A 17,609-nucleotide genomic window follows, 5' to 3' on the forward strand; every position below is an offset into this window, starting at 1 on the left:
GTCCCCTACCGCTTGCTAGATCCCTGGCTCCCACGGCACTCTGTCTTTCCACTTGACTTTGTCTCTTGTAGCTGCTTGATGCTCTTTATTTCTGTTTATTCTTTCTTCTCAGCACGGAGTCTCCCTGAGGTCAGGAATGCAGTCTGGCTTACTGCTAATGCAATGGTGGGCATTGCCTTTATCCCCAGCACCTAGAATGACATCTGGTCCATAATTGGCTCTCGGTAATCAGTAATTACCAAATGAGTGAGCGAAGGGATTTAACCCTTGGGTACCTTAGATTCCTCTGCCATTAAGTAGAGCTGATGATGTCAGCATCCACCTCATAGGGCTGTTGCAAAGATTAAGTGAAACAGTAAATAAAAAGGAACCTAGCACAGTGTCGAGCACTGAGGTTAGGGTTCAAGAAGGGGGAGCTAGCACTGACATCATCGTCATTACTCTGTACAAGACAAGTGGCAGGTACTGATTTTTAGTTTTCTTTTTTGTTTTTGAAACCCTCACTGGCTCTTGGGATGCTGTGCCCCTCCACCAGGGAGAGGGGCATATTTTGGTGAGACATTTCACTACTAGAACTTAAACAACAGATGCTGATAAACTTCTGTGTGGTAATGATGCACTGTAAAATGTGGATTCTTTCCCCTTTCTCTAAGTCTACCTCAGAACAGAGTGTGGTACCATGCCTGTTATACACCCAGTTCCCAGGCTAGGATATCTCAGCATATGTTTGCAGGACCAGAGAGCCAACCCCAGCCAGCTGTCACCCTCCGTTGCCCAGGTGCTCTCTGAGCCCAGTCCGCGCCGCTGGCCACCATCATTTCTAAATAAGCCCTGAGAAGGGGCCTCACGTGTTTATGCTGTTCAGCAGCAGCTAATACACTGCTTAGTAAATATTTGTTAAACAAATGAATTAACCTGAGAACATTTCCTGAGCCCCTCCATACCCACCTGTTGAGAAGGAACTTTGGTGCCAGAGAAACTGTAGACCTTGTTAGTCTCATTGCTGTCTTGCTTTTCTGGGTGGCACCTCCCTGTGTGGGAAACAGTGTGGGAGACGGGGTGGACTATTGAAACTTCAGTGGTGGTTCATTTTTTCTCATCTGTGCTCCAAAGGGACAGTATGATTTGGTCAAATGCCTGGCTCCCATTCGAGACCCCAAGACCGAGCAGGATGGGCACGATATCGAGAATGAGTGTCTGGGAATGGCTGTCCTGGCCATCTCCCACTACGCCATGATGAAGAAGATGCAGTTGCCAGAACTGCCCAAGGACATCAGGTAAATCTTCCTGCTGGCTAAAGAATTGATTGTGGGGATGGTGCTATTTTTATATGTCCTCACCCGGCTCCGTGTAACCGCTGCCAGTTTTTGGCTGACCCCTTCTCTCTGCAGAGCCCAAATCTGGTTTAGAACATTTATAAAAGGCAGCACGGTTATAATGATAATGGTGACGTGATACTGAATGTTGGCTGACTTGGGTGAAAGCTCTGGGCTAGGGATGCCAATCAGATGGGTGGGCTACGTGCCTACCTCCTGTACCTCTGCCCATGATTTTTATTCTTTATCCCTACCCTTTTCCTTTTGTGCAGGACCCATGTTAACACCCTTCTCAGTATGTTCTACAGGCAGCCTGAACTAGAGTTCACCAGAGAGCCATGGGGGCTGATGTGAATGATGTTACCGCAAGAAAACTGTATTTACTCAAAAATATCATTCATGATCAAGTCTTTATGAAGAAATGTTCAATCTGTGTAATTTCACCTATCTATAAAATGTGTGTGTGTTTACTAAGGAGTTCTTACGAACATCTCATTGGGAAGAATGAGTTATTTAGAGCTGTATTGTTTGTGATAGGTGGCATGCGCTTTCTCAGAAGTTTCCTCCATGTATCTCTTGTCCCGGGCCAGAGTCTGGCAGGGAGTGAGCACAAAGCAGGGGGCTGCTCCTCAGTGAGCCGGGGCTGGATTCGTACTCTGCTGCTGCCTTCTTGTTTTTTTTCTGTGGCTTTTGCTTTGGGCACCTCCTCTGTCCTTTGTCTTGAGACTAAGGTGAAAAATGACACCTCTCCTCTAATCTTCCTCTCTGTTACCTTACCGTAAAATGTTACAGTGTTGGGTGCCTGGGTGGCTCAGTTGGTTAAGCAACTGTCATGATCCTCAGGTCATGATCCCCGAGTACTGGGATGGAGTTCCGCATTGGGCTCCCTGCTCTCAGGAGTCTGCTTCTCCCTCTGACCTTGTCCTTTCTTGTGCTCTCTCTCACTGTCTTTCTCTCAAATAAATAAATCAAATCTTTAAAAATAAAATAAAATATTACAGTGTTTGGGGGATAAATTCCAAACTTCGCAGTTTCCCACTGTTAGAGAGCATTTGTGCTTCAGGGACTGCCCAGTGCCAGATGCCATCTCAGGCCTGGCAGTGATAGGCAGACCAGTCTCCCCACTTGTCTGGTCCCCCATTTGTTCTTTCGTTCATGGGTGTTCATACTCTTCTTGTTGAGACTGTTAGTCATAGATACTCTCCCATCAGCAGGAGTGTAAGTAACTGATCCTTCAGCTTCCTTGTCAATCTGCTTACCACATCTGGGACACTTTGATGTGGCAGACGCGTAGTCGTTTGTATTTAGATTTTGTGTGTGTTCCCCTTTCTTACAAAAGCAGCATGTGATCTTATAGAGAAAGTATAAAACAGACCTGAAAGTAGAATACACAGAATATCTATAATCACTCTTGACACCTTTCAAACCACTGTCTAACTGAGGCTGAGTCTTAGTAACAGTGTATATGGGCACCAGCGAGCACAGGAACAGCGACAGCAGCCAGCAAACACACGAAGTCAGTTTTGCTGCCTGCCTTTGTGACCCAGAAAACTGGATGATACTTGCAGGAATTCCTGTTTCAGTAAAACCTGTGGAACATGTTTTTCCTTCTCTTCCAGTCCCTATTCACCTTTTTCTCCTTGTGATTATCCTCTCCTCGTGCTTAACCCATCTAAGACCCCCCTGGGGGTATGTCTTCCTTTCTCATGGGGCAACACATGGAAGGAAGATTTGTAGACTTGGGTTTGTTTCTGGACTGTTCTCTGCTGACCTGGACATGAAAGACAGACCTATTTTTCTACTTTGTTTTAGCTACAAGCGATATATTCCAGAAACATTGAATAAGTCCATCAGACAGAGGAACCTTCTCACCAGGATGCGGATAAATAATGTTTTCAAGGATTTCCTGAAGGAATTTAACAACAAGACTATTTGTGACAGCAGTGTATCTACTCATGACCTAAAGGTGAAGTACCTGGCCACCTTGGAAACACTGACAAAACATTATGGCGCAGAAATATTTGAGACTTCCATGTTACTGATCTCATCAGAAAATGAGATGAATTGGTTTCATCCGAATGACAGTGGAAATGTTCTCTACTATGAAGTGATGGTAACTGGAAATCTTGGAATCCAGTGGAGACAGAAACCAAATGTAAGTGGTAGTGGGTAGCTGATCAGCATTGACCAACGTGCATCAGAACAGACCTGTTCTGTTGATCTGGTTGGGACTACCTGTTCACATGTCTGTCACCCCCAGCCGCTGAGTGTGTTCGAGTAGAGACCATGTATCTTTTGGTGTGTTCATGCAGCAGTAGATCGGAGTAAGCATTTACTGAGTTCTGTAGGGACATAGAGAAACAGAACAATGGCCTATTTAATATGTAGTCATATAATAGTAATAGCAGGCATTTACTGAGCACCTTCCATGTACCAGGTACTTTTCTAAGCATTTTACATGTATTACTCATTTATGCGCCCCCCCCCCCAAAAAAAAACCCTGAGGAGTGTACTACTACCAATTATCCCTATTTTATAGATGAATGTAAAGAGGCACAGAGAAGTTAAGAAACTTGCTCAAGGTCATAACTAACTAACGAGCGACTGTGCCAAGAATTGAACTTAGGCTTCTGGCTCCATGAAATAGGGTAATTGATTTTGCAATTTAAAGCTGCTTTTTTGAAGTATTTGCTGGACGAGGCAATGGAGCAGAGTGGTTTAAAAGCATGGGTTTTAGATCTAAATGGACCTGGTTCAGATCCGGGTGCCACTACTTATAGTTCTCCAGCTTTGGGGGATTACTTCCCCTGTATCAGTTGCAGATTGTTCATCTGTACAATGGAGATACTTACTAGATCTGCCTTGTGGAGCTGTTGAGAGAACTAAATGGCAGCACAGAGCCCAGCATGTAATACATGTTCAGAAATTATTATAGCTGCCATCATCATCATTATGGTTATCAATAATACTAAAGTAATGGTGAGATTTATTTTCTCCTTCTTATTCATACTAAGAAAACAATGCCTAACACTTACCAAATGCTTTTTTTCTGTAGAATAGGTATACTCTTAATGAGAACTTACCTAATCCTCAAAGAACCTTGTGAAGCGTAAGCTCTGTTTTATGGACAGGGAAATGGAGGTTCAAATTGATGACCTAACTAGTTAATAAGTAGCAGATTATTCAAGCATGGGATTCATATCTCCTTTCGAAAGTTTCAACTTGAATGTTGTTAGGAAGTCAAGCTAATCAGTGGTAGGTTCTAAAAGGAGAAAGCTCAGGTTCTGTCCAGCCACATTTGGGAAGACATGTTCTGTGCTTGTTTTGAAACATTTATCAGTCTGGAAGTGAGAGGACCTCATGGTAGATGCCTGTCTAGTGGGCGGTTATTTCCCTCTTTGAGTTCACTTGCACATTATAGATTATGTGAAGCATTTAGTGACTGTGCTCGTTAAGGTCCCTCCCAGGTATCAAATCCCCAGATTCCCTGATTGGCCCCAAAACTGCAATCCTAAGCCCACCTGTGTCCCCTCCCCCAGTTCTTTGTAAGTCTAGGCAGGCTGGCTGGCTTTTCTTTGAACATAAGTAAGCCCTGCTTTAGTTTTCCAGAAGCATGAACCTTTTTCACCAGTAGAAAATGAGAAAGCCAACTTAACTCTGGCACCCTTATGCATCTTATCAGGTTGTTCCTGTTGAAAAGGAAAAAAACAAACTGAAACGGAAAAAACTAGAAAATAAACACAAGAAGGATGAGGAGAAAAACAAAATCCGGGAAGAGTGGAACAATTTTTCTTACTTCCCTGAAATCACTCACATTGTAATAAAGGAATCTGTGGTCAGCATCAATAAGCAGGACAACAAAAAAATGGTAAGTTTGCTCTGGAAGTAATTCTGTCTGGACCCGGTGACGAGAGGGAGACTTTGTGGAGGACGGTGATGCAGCAGTTGCTTTATGGAGTTCCTGTCCCAGAGAGAAAATCTGATGACCGTCTCTTTCTCCTCCTTCATGCCAGAAATCCCTCTTGTTTTCACTGACATTATCAGTGCTGGTTTTTGAGTGACACCGGGATTTTTGAGTGCCTCTCTGGTTTTGTAAATGTGTCTTGGGTTTGCTACCTTGGGTTTGCTACCCTCCCAAAGATGTTACAGCGTAAATATTTAATTCATGAAAGGGAGTGGATTTGAAGGAAAAGGAGATGGGTGAGCCTTAGCTTTTTCCCCCCAAGGGCTCCTTTGGCCTCTGTGGAGTCGGAGTCCAGTGCTTCCTCTAGGATGAGGTCGGTGGGAAGCCCCGCTTTGCATGTCAGCAGACTGGTCAGGCTGGAGGCTGTGGCCACAGTGGCTGTCCTCGTTGTGGTGTCAGGCACACCCTAGTCACTCTCAGAGGGAGGAAGGGGGGTGTTCAATCTCACTTCCTCTTTTTTGGTATCACTTAGGGACATAATTTAGACAGGCAGGCCAGTTTTGGCAGGAGAAATAGGAACGCTGCCAAAATAAACATGTTTGTGTTGGGGAAGTCATGGCTGACTGCACGTGGAGAAGATGGGCAGCCGAGGCGGGGCACTCGCAGAAGGAACTCACAGAAGGAAGGTAGTCAGCACCAAGGAAAAACCATGTTTTGCCCCAGATTTGGCAAAAACTGTGTCAAAAGGATAACACCCAGTGGTGAGAATGAATCTGGTGCTCTGGTTTAGAACAGATGAACACCCTGTTCATCCGGCGTAACTTGCATTTTGGAAAGCAGTTTGGCAACACATACTGAAAGCCTTGAAAATATTTATGCATCCTTCCATTTAGGAACTTAGGGCTGTTTTCCAGAAACAATGAGAGATGAAGCCAGTGGCCTGTGAATGAGTATGTTTGTCCCAGTGGAATTTACAGTGTAAAAGTACTGAAAATTACCTAGGTATACAGTAATAGGAGAATGGTGGAATATTCTACCCAAGTCGTAGAATATTACATAAACAATTTGCTAAAATTTTTTAATCTGGGAAGATGCTTTGTAAATGGAAAAAAGCAGAATATAAAACTCTCTATAGAACAGTACCAATTTTGCTCAAAATGTTTTTTAAAGGTATGCATATATATAGACACACTATTAGGAAAGTCAAATATTAACAGCTATTATTTGTGGTTTAAATCTTTCTATTCTCCTAACCCCCCCCCCCCTTTTAGCAATAAACAGTTAATTTCATCAGGAAACTGTTAGTGAAAAATAAAGTGAAGGGAGAAGTAGAAGAGTCCAGGTAGATGTTAGTGGGAAGATGGAGACGGAGGGAGGGAGGGAGAGGGTCAAAATAAATGCTCTTAATTCAGCATATTAAAGAGATGAGGCTGGATTATATGCTGTGTCCACAGGATCTTCTTTAGTCTTTACAGAAATTGTAGCTGTAGGCATTTGGCTCTGTTTCCAGTGGGGAAATGGGAGACCATGGACAGGTGTAGAGAGAGAAAGTGGCAGCTCCAGCCCCAAGGCACCTTCTTCCCCAGAGACTGCCCTGAGGAAGAACTTGGCGCATCCATGCTCTGGCTTTTCAGCAGGGTCAAACCCTGAAGATGCGCAGCAGAGCCAGAGAAGCAGCCAGCTGGGACGGTGTGAGTGAGCCTGCCCCTACCATGTCCTGGCTGGTGGAGTCTGGCCTGGCGCCTGGGTGGCACACCTGTCCCCTTGGTTGGAACCTCCTCGGACCACGTGGGCTGGCGAGTCTGCCAACTGCATGCTCTGTGGGGAGCAGGAGAAAGGTGGGGAGAAAGAACTCTGTGATCTCCCCAGGACTTCATTTTTCTTTACAAACACTAGCTCCTGCTACATGCCAGGCACTTCCCATTCTGAGTGCTTTACAAATGTAAACTCTTTCCATTTTCATTGACCGCAGAGGTGGTGGGTGTGTTATTATCTTCATTTTACAGAGGAGGAAACTGAGGCACAAAAAGCTTAAGTAACTTCCCCAGGGTCACACAGCTCTTAGGTTAAACCATTTGAAATGGCCAATATGTGACAGTTTGTGACCTGTAAAAATGATCATTACCTATGCTTCACCGTAATAGCCAGTGGAGATACTGTGACTTGAGCCCACATAAACTAGTTCCAGAAACTGCGACTAATACCGTGATGCTTTCTCTTCTTTATCTCTTTCCCCTGTCCCCTTACCAGGCATGGAATTTCCAAGCCCTTTGTTCAGGCAATACTTTGGCTGTTGGTCTTTCAGGAAAGCATGATGGTAGCATGTTAACCAGGTTAAATCTCTCTCCTCTCTGCCTCTTCTCGACATCTTCCATTTCCATTTAGACTTCTGTTCTAGGGAACTTAAGTGTTTGTGTGGTCTTGATTTTTATGTGATTGGGTGAAGGGCTGCCCGAGCCAGACTACCCTGCGTTTGCTCTGTGGGGAGCTGCAGGTGGATGAAAGGAGGCACACTTAGCCCAGAGCCTCCTGACTGAATATCTGTCCCTGTGGTGGCCTTGACCTCCTTGGCTCACAAGTCCACAGCGGACCTTTCTTTTGGCAAGATAGCTGTCATTAGCCCCACTTATTTCCATCCTTTCTAGTTGCTTCTCTCCACAGGGAAACTTTGATTTTCTCATCTCTGTTTTTCTCTGCCAGCAGCCTGTCCTTTCTCCAGTGCTGTGGACAGAGTCTTATTCTCATGTCATTTTGCCCTCAGAAGGCTCCCGTGCTTTTTAATGTTCTTGTGAGACAAAGCTCTAAATGGCTTTCCTTCCTCCTTCCTAGGAGATGTTCCTGGTTGAGCCCATGGTTCCTCTCACATGGGTAATTTTTGTTCAAGGCTCTATGACCAAGCCCCCCCCAAAAAAATTAAATTAAAAAAAAAATCACCTGTCTTCACCTCCAGGTATTTTTTTTTTTTTTAAACCTTCCTTCCGTGGAAGTTCTCTCTCTCATCTTCTCCATTTTTGCTTTTGCTCTTCCACTTTGAGTAAGACTCTCTGCCTCCTCCAAACCCTCAGAGGTCTCTGGGCTTAATCTAGCAACCTCATCATTGTCTGGGACCATTCCTGGATTAAAATCTGGGCTGAGTTTCACTTTCTAGACCAACTCTGTATAAGAGGAAGCCCCAGTGCCTCTGTTTCCTTTTCTGTAAAATGGGACTGATGCTACTGCGTCAGTCATTGCTCCTTGCTAAGACCTGGGTACCACTTGCACACCCTCTGCTCCTACTCCCTCCACTTTTTTTAAACTCCACTTTTATACCACTGTACCCTTGATGCAGGCTTGCTCCTCCCTCTGGACCCAGGTGGCAGCCTCTCCACAGGTCTCCTGCCTGCCACTGCTGCCCATTCAGCCCTTCCTCCCACACAGACACGCCATACCTCATCTGATAGTTTGGAGATAATAGACAAGAATGTATGCTAATCGGTCAAAATCCTGTATTAATGCAAGGGGTACAGTAACTTTGAGGTCATGTGTTCTGCATTGTGTTTTAAATATCTTCTCGGTGTAGACCTCCTCATAAAATCAGCTGCCTGAAGCGGTAGGCACGTGGTGTAACCATGGCCGTGTCTTCTCTCTCACCAGGAACTGAAGCTCTCGTCCCACGAAGAGGCCTTGTCCTTTGTGTCCCTGGTAGATGGCTACTTCCGGCTCACAGCAGATGCCCATCATTACCTCTGCACCGATGTGGCTCCCCCATTGATCGTCCACAACATACAGAATGGTTGTCACGGTCCAATCTGGTTGGTTCTGGCATCTTTTCAGTTGCCATTGGTGGAAAAGAACCACATTTTAGTGATGGGGCGTGTGGCCTCCTCAGACACAGAGGTCATCAGTTGTTTAGGTGGGGGCTGGTTGAGCGTGTTGAGGACTGACTTGGTGCCGTCTTTTCCATCCCTGCTGTCCACTGCTCAGACCTTACTGTCATGTCTTACCTTGGTTCGCGCCATAGACCCTTCCTTCTTCCCCCTTGGGGTCTCCTCATAGTTTAACGCCCTCACTTCTCTGCAGCTAACTAAAAGATGCTACACTTCCTAACCCTGTGCTGTGCCAGACACACAGATAGGACACGGATCCCAGTTGCACTGTAGTGAGCAATGGCATCCTGCTTGTCTTAAAGTGCCAAATAAATGGTGGAAACAGTGGGGTGACCAAGCCATAGAGCTGCAAGGGGCTTTGGTGGACCTCTTGTCCCACCTGCATCTCAGACCTAGTAGCCCTTATGCAGATCCCTCCGGGGATGGGGCGCTGAGTACTGCATGAGGCAGCCAGAGACTAGCTCTGACGGTTACACACCTACGTGTCTCTGCTAGGGAGTTGGAAATTTGCCTCCATCACTTCTTCCTTGCCACTTGACTTCTGCTGTTTGAAGCAGCGGGGATTCAGTGTACTTCCTTCACAAAGGACTGTTCTTTAGAGGAGAGCAGCTGCTGTATTTCTTCTGAGTCTCTCTTCCCAAACCGAAATAGGTCTGGGGAAGCATCTCTTCAGCTGTTTTCCTCATGATAGGTTCCCACCATCTTCCCTCTGCCGGTTACTTGGGGACAGCGAGTTCATTGGTGGGGGAGCCCCAGTTTCAAGAGGCTCACAGACTCGTGGGCAGATAGACACACAGAGAAAGGCAAAGCAGTCTGCCAAGCATTGTAATAAAGCGCCTCCCTCGGCTATCCGAGCCACAGTTAGGCTTCAGGGCCCTGGCCCTCGCTCTTCCCTTGGCCTAGAATGCTCTTCCTCTGGAATGTATACAGCCACCACTTCCTTCACATGTCACCCAGATAGCGCCTTATCGGTGGAGTCTTCCCCAGCTACCTTCGGTGAAGTAACAACACCTCTTCCTCCACCATACCACACTTCCTGGCACCTTCACTGTGCTGTAGTTTTCTTCAGAGGCATTTCTTACCTCCTGACTCGCTTTGTTTATTTCCGTGTCCGTTTGTTTCTCGCCTGCCTAGCCTCGCTGCCCAGAGTACGAGCTTCATGGAGGCAGAGGCACTGTGTGCTTTGCTCGCTGCTTTTCCTCGGCGTGCATGGCAGGCCCCTACACATACCACAGGCCCTCCACAAGTATTTGCCGAAGCGGTGAACGCTTTGTGTTCCGTGGGAGGCTGAAACTCAGCTGCCTCCTCTGAGTAGGCAGCATTCAGATCAGATTAAACTTTGAAGAATCAATGAAGCTTGGCAGGTCTTGAAGGGGGAAAAGGGCCTCCCAGGTGAGGGGTCACCATGTGGGCATGACGTTCCAGGTCATGCAGCGGTTGGTCTCTGCCTTTCATACACGTGTTGACCATGTCGGTCCTCTTTCACCGACAGTGAGCACCACTCACGGGCTACGTGGTGACTTCACTTGTAGATTTATTTAGTGATCGTTCACTGCTTTCTGTGTGCCAGCACTGGTTGATCCTGGGGATACAGAGGAGTGTAGACAGGCATATTCCCTATTCATATCTTTCTGACTCTTTGTTCTTTTATTTAGTGTTAGTTATTCAATTACTTATTCACTGAGTAGCTACCGTGAGCCACGTGTACTCTGGTTACTGTGGATACAGCAGTGAACAGAATAACCCCAAATTCATGCTCTCCTGAGGCTCATGTTCTAGTTGGGCAGCCTAGGGATGGTGGGGAGGGACCCCATTCTGTGGCGGGCGCTGTATGACGGGCAGCCCTGCATCACCTCTGTGGGGACATCTCTTGCACGAGCTGGAGACCTCATGTGCGGGGACGTCAGGGACAAAGTCAGGCTCAGTGCCTTAGGCGGCAGGCGAGTGCTCTTCTAGACCTTGGAGACTTGATGGGCCTTGAGGCTCCTTGGCATTTTGGCCTGCCGCACGTGTCTGCTCAACAGGACTTCGGGACCCAGGACAGGTAACATGATGGGTCTGTAGTCCTCGAGCCAGCTGAGAGATGTGGAAATCACTTGGGGTTATCTGCTATGAGCTCTTTCTCCCTTTCCCTTTCTCTCCCTCTAGCACGGAATATGCCATCAATAAGTTGCGGCAAGAAGGAAGCGAGGAGGGGATGTATGTGCTGAGGTGGAGCTGTACCGACTTTGACAATATCCTCATGACGGTCACCTGCTTTGAGAAATCTGAGGTCAGTCAGGAAAAGTCTTGGTCAGTCTGGCCAAGTCATATCGCCACAGGGTATTTGGTGCAGCAGGCCCAGGAGCTCCTCTGGAGAGGACCACACTGGGGTGTGGGGTTAGAAAAGCCTGGGTTTCTGAGAAAATCCTTGGTGGTTCTGACCAGGACAACCCCACTCTTCAAAAGGAGACTTCCAAGCAGCCAGACCCCAAGTGTTTCTTCCTCATGGCCCTTTCTTCCCTCAAGGGACTCATGGCAGGGATCCATGGTGGCTCTGGAAGGTAGAGCGTGGCCAGAAAACCAGTTCACACCAAACTATTGTTAAGTTTAATGCACTTGTTGCAAGTGGTTGATTTTACACTCAGTGACAAAATCATAGACCCAGAGCCATGTCTGGTCTGTGGCACTGACTCAGTAGACCAGTGTCACCAGCATCTACTGAGTCAGACATTTTAACAGACGACTTGCTCTCCTGTGTTTGACAAGTGGAAATGACTCTGTTTAGTGACTCTAGTGTAGCTAGAATCCAGGAATGGTGTGAGAGATATCCCGAAAACAAAGATAAAAGCCAAAATAATTGACCTTTTTAAAAGACCATGAGTTTCACAGAATTAGTTCAGATAAATACACTAGTGTTGACTGGTTGGTGTGAGCCGGGAGAACTGGGGAAGCAGGGGGACAGGGAGCGGGGAGCTGCAAGGTGGAAGTCAGCACATGAGCGTGCCATAGACTTCAGACAGTGGAAGGAAAAGTACTGGGGAGCCCCTGGGGACTAGACTCTGTCAGGAGTGGGAAGAGGAAATGGCTGAAGGAACCCAATGCTGCCAAGTGTCCCGTTCAGTGTCTAGGTGCCACTGCCTGCCTGGGGGTGTTCCTGCACAGCGATGTCTCCTGGTGGGTGTGGACGCAGTGGGTCAGAACTTGTCAGGTTTGCTTCTGGGCAGCATGCCTGTCTTCTGCTTTCATCAGTCTTTGAGGAAGTTTAATGTTTTGAACATGGATGGGTGCACGAGACAGCCCAGCCGCCTTCTGAGGGGGAGTAGCTTATGCTGTACCAGGAATGTCGGTGACTCAGAGGCATGGTCTGCCTGGGGTCATATCACCTGGGGAAACAGGATCATAGCTGTGGTTACTCTTGCTGTTCATGCTACCTCACCAGACGCTGTGCTGAGCACTTTTATCTGCCTGCCCTTATTTAAACCTTACACTGACCCTGTGAGATAGGTGGTATTATGCCCATTATACAGATGAATAAACCAAGGCATTAGGATCTTAAATATCTTGTCCTGTTCTATACTATAAGTAGATTTTTCTCACCCTCATCCTTCATTACTGAGATATTTTTCTCTGTACAAAAAGCACCTGTAAAGGAAAACCTCTGCTTATACTTCAGTCTGTGGTGCCACAGAGTCCTGAAAATAGACCAGACCACTGACTGCCACCTCCCAGGGTGGTTCTCCTCAAATAGACGCCTGGCAGGGCTCAGTTTGAGAGACTGCCTGGATAAATATTGTTATAGTAATTATTATTTCATGCATAATAATATTTGCCAATCTTTACAAAGTGCTTACTAAGTTTTTTACTCTGTCGTGTAATCATAGCAGTCCCATGAGGTTGGTTTTTCAGTGGACTTCCTCTTACAGATTTAAGATGAGGTGATGCTGTTACAGAAGTCCCTGCTCGGTTATGCTTTCTCTCCAATGTTAACTCCCTTCGGTCAGTGTCTTCTTCTGGGTTGATTTATTTCTTTATTCGATTACTTGTTTAGAATACATTTTACTTTTGAATAATTGAAGATTTATAGGAAGGACTCAGAGACTGTACAGAGTTCTGGCTCTCTTTTATCCAGCTTCTCCTATTGTTAACAGATGACATGCCCATGGTACATTTGCTTGACCCGTTTAAAACACTCTGTTTCTGGTCATTTTTCTGATGGGCAGGTGCTAGGTGGCCAGAAGCAGTTCAAGAACTTTCAGATCGAAGTGCAGAAGGGCCGCTATAGCCTGCACGGCTCGGACCGCAGCTTCCCCAGCCTGGGGGACTTGATGAGCCACCTCAAGAAGCAGATTCTGCGCACGGACAACATCAGCTTCGTGCTGAAGCGCTGCTGCCAGCCCAAGCCCCGAGGTCAGTCTCCCTGGGCCGGAGGCAGGCCCTGTCCCCCCAGGATTCCCCCTGCCCTGTGGCAATGCTCCAAGACACTGATAACCTAGAGAGGTTGGTTGGTTGGAAGAAAGTGGTCCCTCCCCCACAGTTTCTAGGTGTCTTTCACTTCATCTTGTTGCAAGTCCATCCCCACTTCCAATCCCGGACCTCAAGTGTCTACATTTTCTGTAGAACAAAACCTACACATCTCTTCTTAGCAGCTCAGGCTTCAGGAAGAGCCATGTTTGGATTAGTAAGCAGAAGCTTACCACTTTTCTCTTTAAGATAAAATGTCTTGAGAGTTCCCCTGTGAGTGGTTTATTATCTGGGAAACATTTCCTGGCACATCTTCTGTGGGCCAAGAACTATGGTGAATGCAAAGCATCAGAAATGCCTGGAACCCAGTCCCTGCTCTCCGAGGGTTTCCAGTCGCATGCAGAAAATGCCCCAGGGAACCGAGGCCACTGCGTCACCTTGGACGGGGATGTCAAACATCTGAGCTGTGGCATGGAAGACTGTCCGGAAGAGGTGGTTCTTGGACAGTGAGCGTGGGGCTTGCCTGTTAGTTGAGGGCATTTCCTGCTGAGCATGTGCAGGGGTAACATGACAGGCCACAGCAGGGGCTGAAGGTTTAATGTGTCTGGTCAAGTTAGAAGGGGCAGGTAATGTTGGGGGAGGAAGATTTGGGTCAGAAGGAGGCCTTGGGTGCCATGCGGGGAGTTAAAGTGCCAAGCCACGGGAGGGTCAGGTTGTGAAATGGACAGGAGGGGTGAGGAACCCGGCTCTTATTTTTGAAGCCCCGTGGATAGTGTCACCGATGTCCTGGAGGCAGATTCATCACCTCCTAGAATGTGAGAACTGGAAGGACAGTTAGAGATCACCTGGTCAAATGCTGCATCTTATAGATGAGAAAACTGAGTCCTGGAGAAGTGGAGTGGGTCTCCCTGAGGGTTAGGGTCAAAGGGGTTTGAGTACCAGTCTACCTCAAGTGTTTTTTTGACATCCCCTACTGCAGGGTGCTGCCTGCATCGGTCAGATCCTTCCCTGAGAGGAGGTCAGGCCTCAGAGAAAGGGTGGGCAGCACCGTCGTTCTGACACCCTGGGAAGTGTGGTGCGGGATGTTCTCAGGAGTCTCTTTGGCAGAGATGCCTCTGGTTCTCTTAAGGGAATTTGTGAACCTTGATATCAGGGGTGGGCAGAGGAAGCAACACCAGGACAAAAGGGGGCCTGGGTTCTTGAAGTTTGAATCACTCCCAGCAAGGGGCTGCCACCGCATTCGGTGAAAGAGGAAGGACTTATGTTCTTGTTGATCAGATAGGGTTTCCTGCCAGCTCTGGGGGTAACTGCAGCCTTTGTTTTCATGCTTGAAGATGTTCTGCAAGGGTAAAAACACGTCTGCCCTTTGGCCCTGAGACCTGAGGGTGAGGTAGAACCTTAAAGCTCATGGACCCTATTTACTCACATGATCTCTCCTAACAGATATTAGGAGCAGTCTTTACTATCCTTGGGATGCATGATCTCTGGGTCAGGTTGAGGAAATGGAGAGCTGCGGCCACAGGTAGCGAGGGCTGGTGGCAGATGGGAGACAGGGGCATGATTGCTTCGCTGGAATTAGCTGGGGAGGTCACTGGTCCCGATGCCACCCTACTGGTCCGTATCTGGGATCTGATAACAGTACTGGAGAAGCACAGGAACAGACTGAACACCTCTCATGGCTTCTCATAAGGCTCCTGGAACTCCACACTGAATGTGCCTTGTCTCTCCTACTTGAGTATGAACTCTTAAGACAGGATCACGGAGTCCATGTTCACTGATGCCTGTCAGGTGAAGGATTACAGCAGTAACCACCGTATTGTGGGTACCTGCTAATTTCAGGAGCTTTTCATGCATATTTGCATTTATTACATCTGACAGTGGCTCTTTGTAGCTATTATAGAGATGCGGAAATGGAGTCTCAGAGATGTTCAGTGCCTTGCCACTGATAATAATAGTAGCAACAAGTAGCAATGATGATGACGAGGGCTCTTATGCCTCCAGGCCCTGTTTGAGGGTCTTTCATGTTCGGAGTCATTTAATCTTCAGAACAAGCCAGAGTGTGTTATAATCCCCATTATATTTGCCTTGGTAGTTAGAGGATGACTGGGAAAGTGAACTCAAGCCTTCTGACTCCAGCTCTGGTGATCTTCCCCGTACATCCCATCATGCTCTGCAAAGGTGCAGGGGCAGCCATCAGCCAAGGCTCTGGGGTGAGAGCCTGTTCTCCTGACCTGGAGAAGGGAAGGACCGGGTGGTGGGAAGAGGAGGAATGAGGCCTGCTTCTGTGGGCTGTCAGAAGCCCTTTGTCTTGCCTCCGCCACCTGCAAATTAAGAGAAGTGGTAAAAACATGAAAATTAAGGAGAAGGTCATTTTTGGTTCCTCAGTGCTTCTGCCCTCTTAACTGTAAGGTTCTGATGGTCCGACTCCGACCCGGGTTTCTTACTTGAAAATGCAACTGAGAAACTTCTCATGGAATAAAGGAAAAGCAGGTGTCCACTCAAGTGGATGTGACAGTAAAGCAAGCCCACATCTCTTGTGTGTTGTCCAGTCCCACTGCCCCTCTCCAAGTCTGAGGGTGACTGTGGCAAGAAGGGGCTAGCCAGTTGCTTCTCGGCCTTTTGGCTAAGATCAAGTGAAGAAGAGGATAGCCAGCCAGCAGAACTCACTGGCCCAGTCATCACTGACCTTCACACTCCCTCATCCTGGAGTGGGGCCGCGGGTGTGATTTCTGCACCTCTGGCTCTGACACTGTAAACTTCTGACTTGCCAAAGCTGGTACAGGATGGTGGTGCTGACCGAGATGTGGTACTGGTCTTAACCACAATGACTGCCAGTTTTGGAGCACTCCCTGTACACCAGGCACTGAAGTAAGCACTCTGTGTACATTGTCTTGTTTATCCCTCACAGCAGCCTGCTGAGGGGCATGGCTATGTCTCCCATTTTTCTAGTGAGAAAATAGGTTTAACATCTCCCCCAACTCACACAGTTGACTTCAGTGCCATGCTCCCTGAAGCTACCATACAAATCATCGGCCCATAAATGGTGCCCGTTTTCATCCTCCTCTCTGATTTTCAAAACACCTCCACTGTCCCTACCCTTTGTTGGGGATACCATTTAGGTGGCCCTTGCTTGGTCTTTCCTCCATCAGGTCAGTCCTGAGTTGCCTGTTTGAATCTGATTTTATCCAGGTTCCAGAGTGGAGTCAGGATAACAGAATGGAGGAGATCATACTAGAGAAAGGGTACCCAGGATATGGTAATAAGGGGAGGACCCAAATCTGGCTCCCAGATTTGTACACCGCACTAGGGCCATAGGAAGTACAAGCCTGGAGATGTCTGTGACTGAAGTGTGAGCATTCAGGGCTTATTAACCGCCTGACCTCAGGCAGGCTGTTTAATCTCACTGAATCTCTGTTTTCTGACCTATAGAATAAAAAGAAGGGTAAAGGGGCACCTGGGTGGTTCAGTGAGTTAAGCCTCTGCCTTCAGCTCAGGTCATGATCTCAGGGTCCTGGGATCGAGCCCCGCATTGGGCTCTCTGCCTAGCGGGGAGCCTGCCTCCCCCCCTCTCTCAGCCTGCCTCTCTGCCTACTTGTGATCTCTGTCAAATAAATAAAATCTTTAAAAAAATAGAAAGAAGGGTAAAAATACCGTGTACCTCATAGAATTGTCATAAGGACAAAGGAATTACTGTGAGGAAAGCTCTTAGGGCAGTGGCTGGCCAAGAGGAAGCAATCAGAAAATGTGATCTGACAAAAAAACAGCAAGGAGAATAAGCCCGGGCCTGCAGGGAAGTGAGGATTTGAGAGACCGTGTCCGAGTTACTCGGCAGACTTTGGGCACCTGGTCCTCAGCAGCTCAGGTTCTTCTAGGATTCCAGAATCCTCTCCTTGCAGTCTGAGTCTGGAAGGGGGCTCTCTCAACCCCCACACTGACGTAGCTTGAAGTAGCTCCATGGTGGGAAGGCACCTTCTGTGGATTGTAAATTCCGTGAGCCACCTGTGCTCCTAGTAGCCTGGCAGATTTTGTAAAGTGTTCGGTTTGCCGTTTGAATCCGTAGAGTTGGGGGGCTGGTCTGCT

The 17,609-nt window shown here is 47.4% G+C and overlaps 1 protein-coding gene across 3 annotated transcripts in view; it reads left to right on the forward strand.

The window, feature by feature from the left end:
* The window catches only part of JAK1 (Janus kinase 1), a 124,217-nt gene that overhangs the window by 90,097 nt on the left and 16,511 nt on the right, over positions 1-17,609 (forward strand). For all 3 annotated transcript variants that reach the window (XM_046000318.1, XM_046000326.1, XM_046000312.1), the window contains 6 exons: positions 1,114-1,277; positions 3,129-3,471; positions 4,999-5,184; positions 8,854-9,011; positions 11,235-11,358; positions 13,289-13,475. In XM_046000318.1, coding sequence (XP_045856274.1) covers positions 1,114-1,277; positions 3,129-3,471; positions 4,999-5,184; positions 8,854-9,011; positions 11,235-11,358; positions 13,289-13,475 — 1,162 coding nt within the window. The remainder of the gene's footprint in view (positions 1-1,113; positions 1,278-3,128; positions 3,472-4,998; positions 5,185-8,853; positions 9,012-11,234; positions 11,359-13,288; positions 13,476-17,609) is intronic.

This window comes from Meles meles, chromosome 1 (assembly GCF_922984935.1).
Source record: "Meles meles chromosome 1, mMelMel3.1 paternal haplotype, whole genome shotgun sequence".
Classification (NCBI taxonomy): Eukaryota; Metazoa; Chordata; class Mammalia; order Carnivora; family Mustelidae; genus Meles; species Meles meles.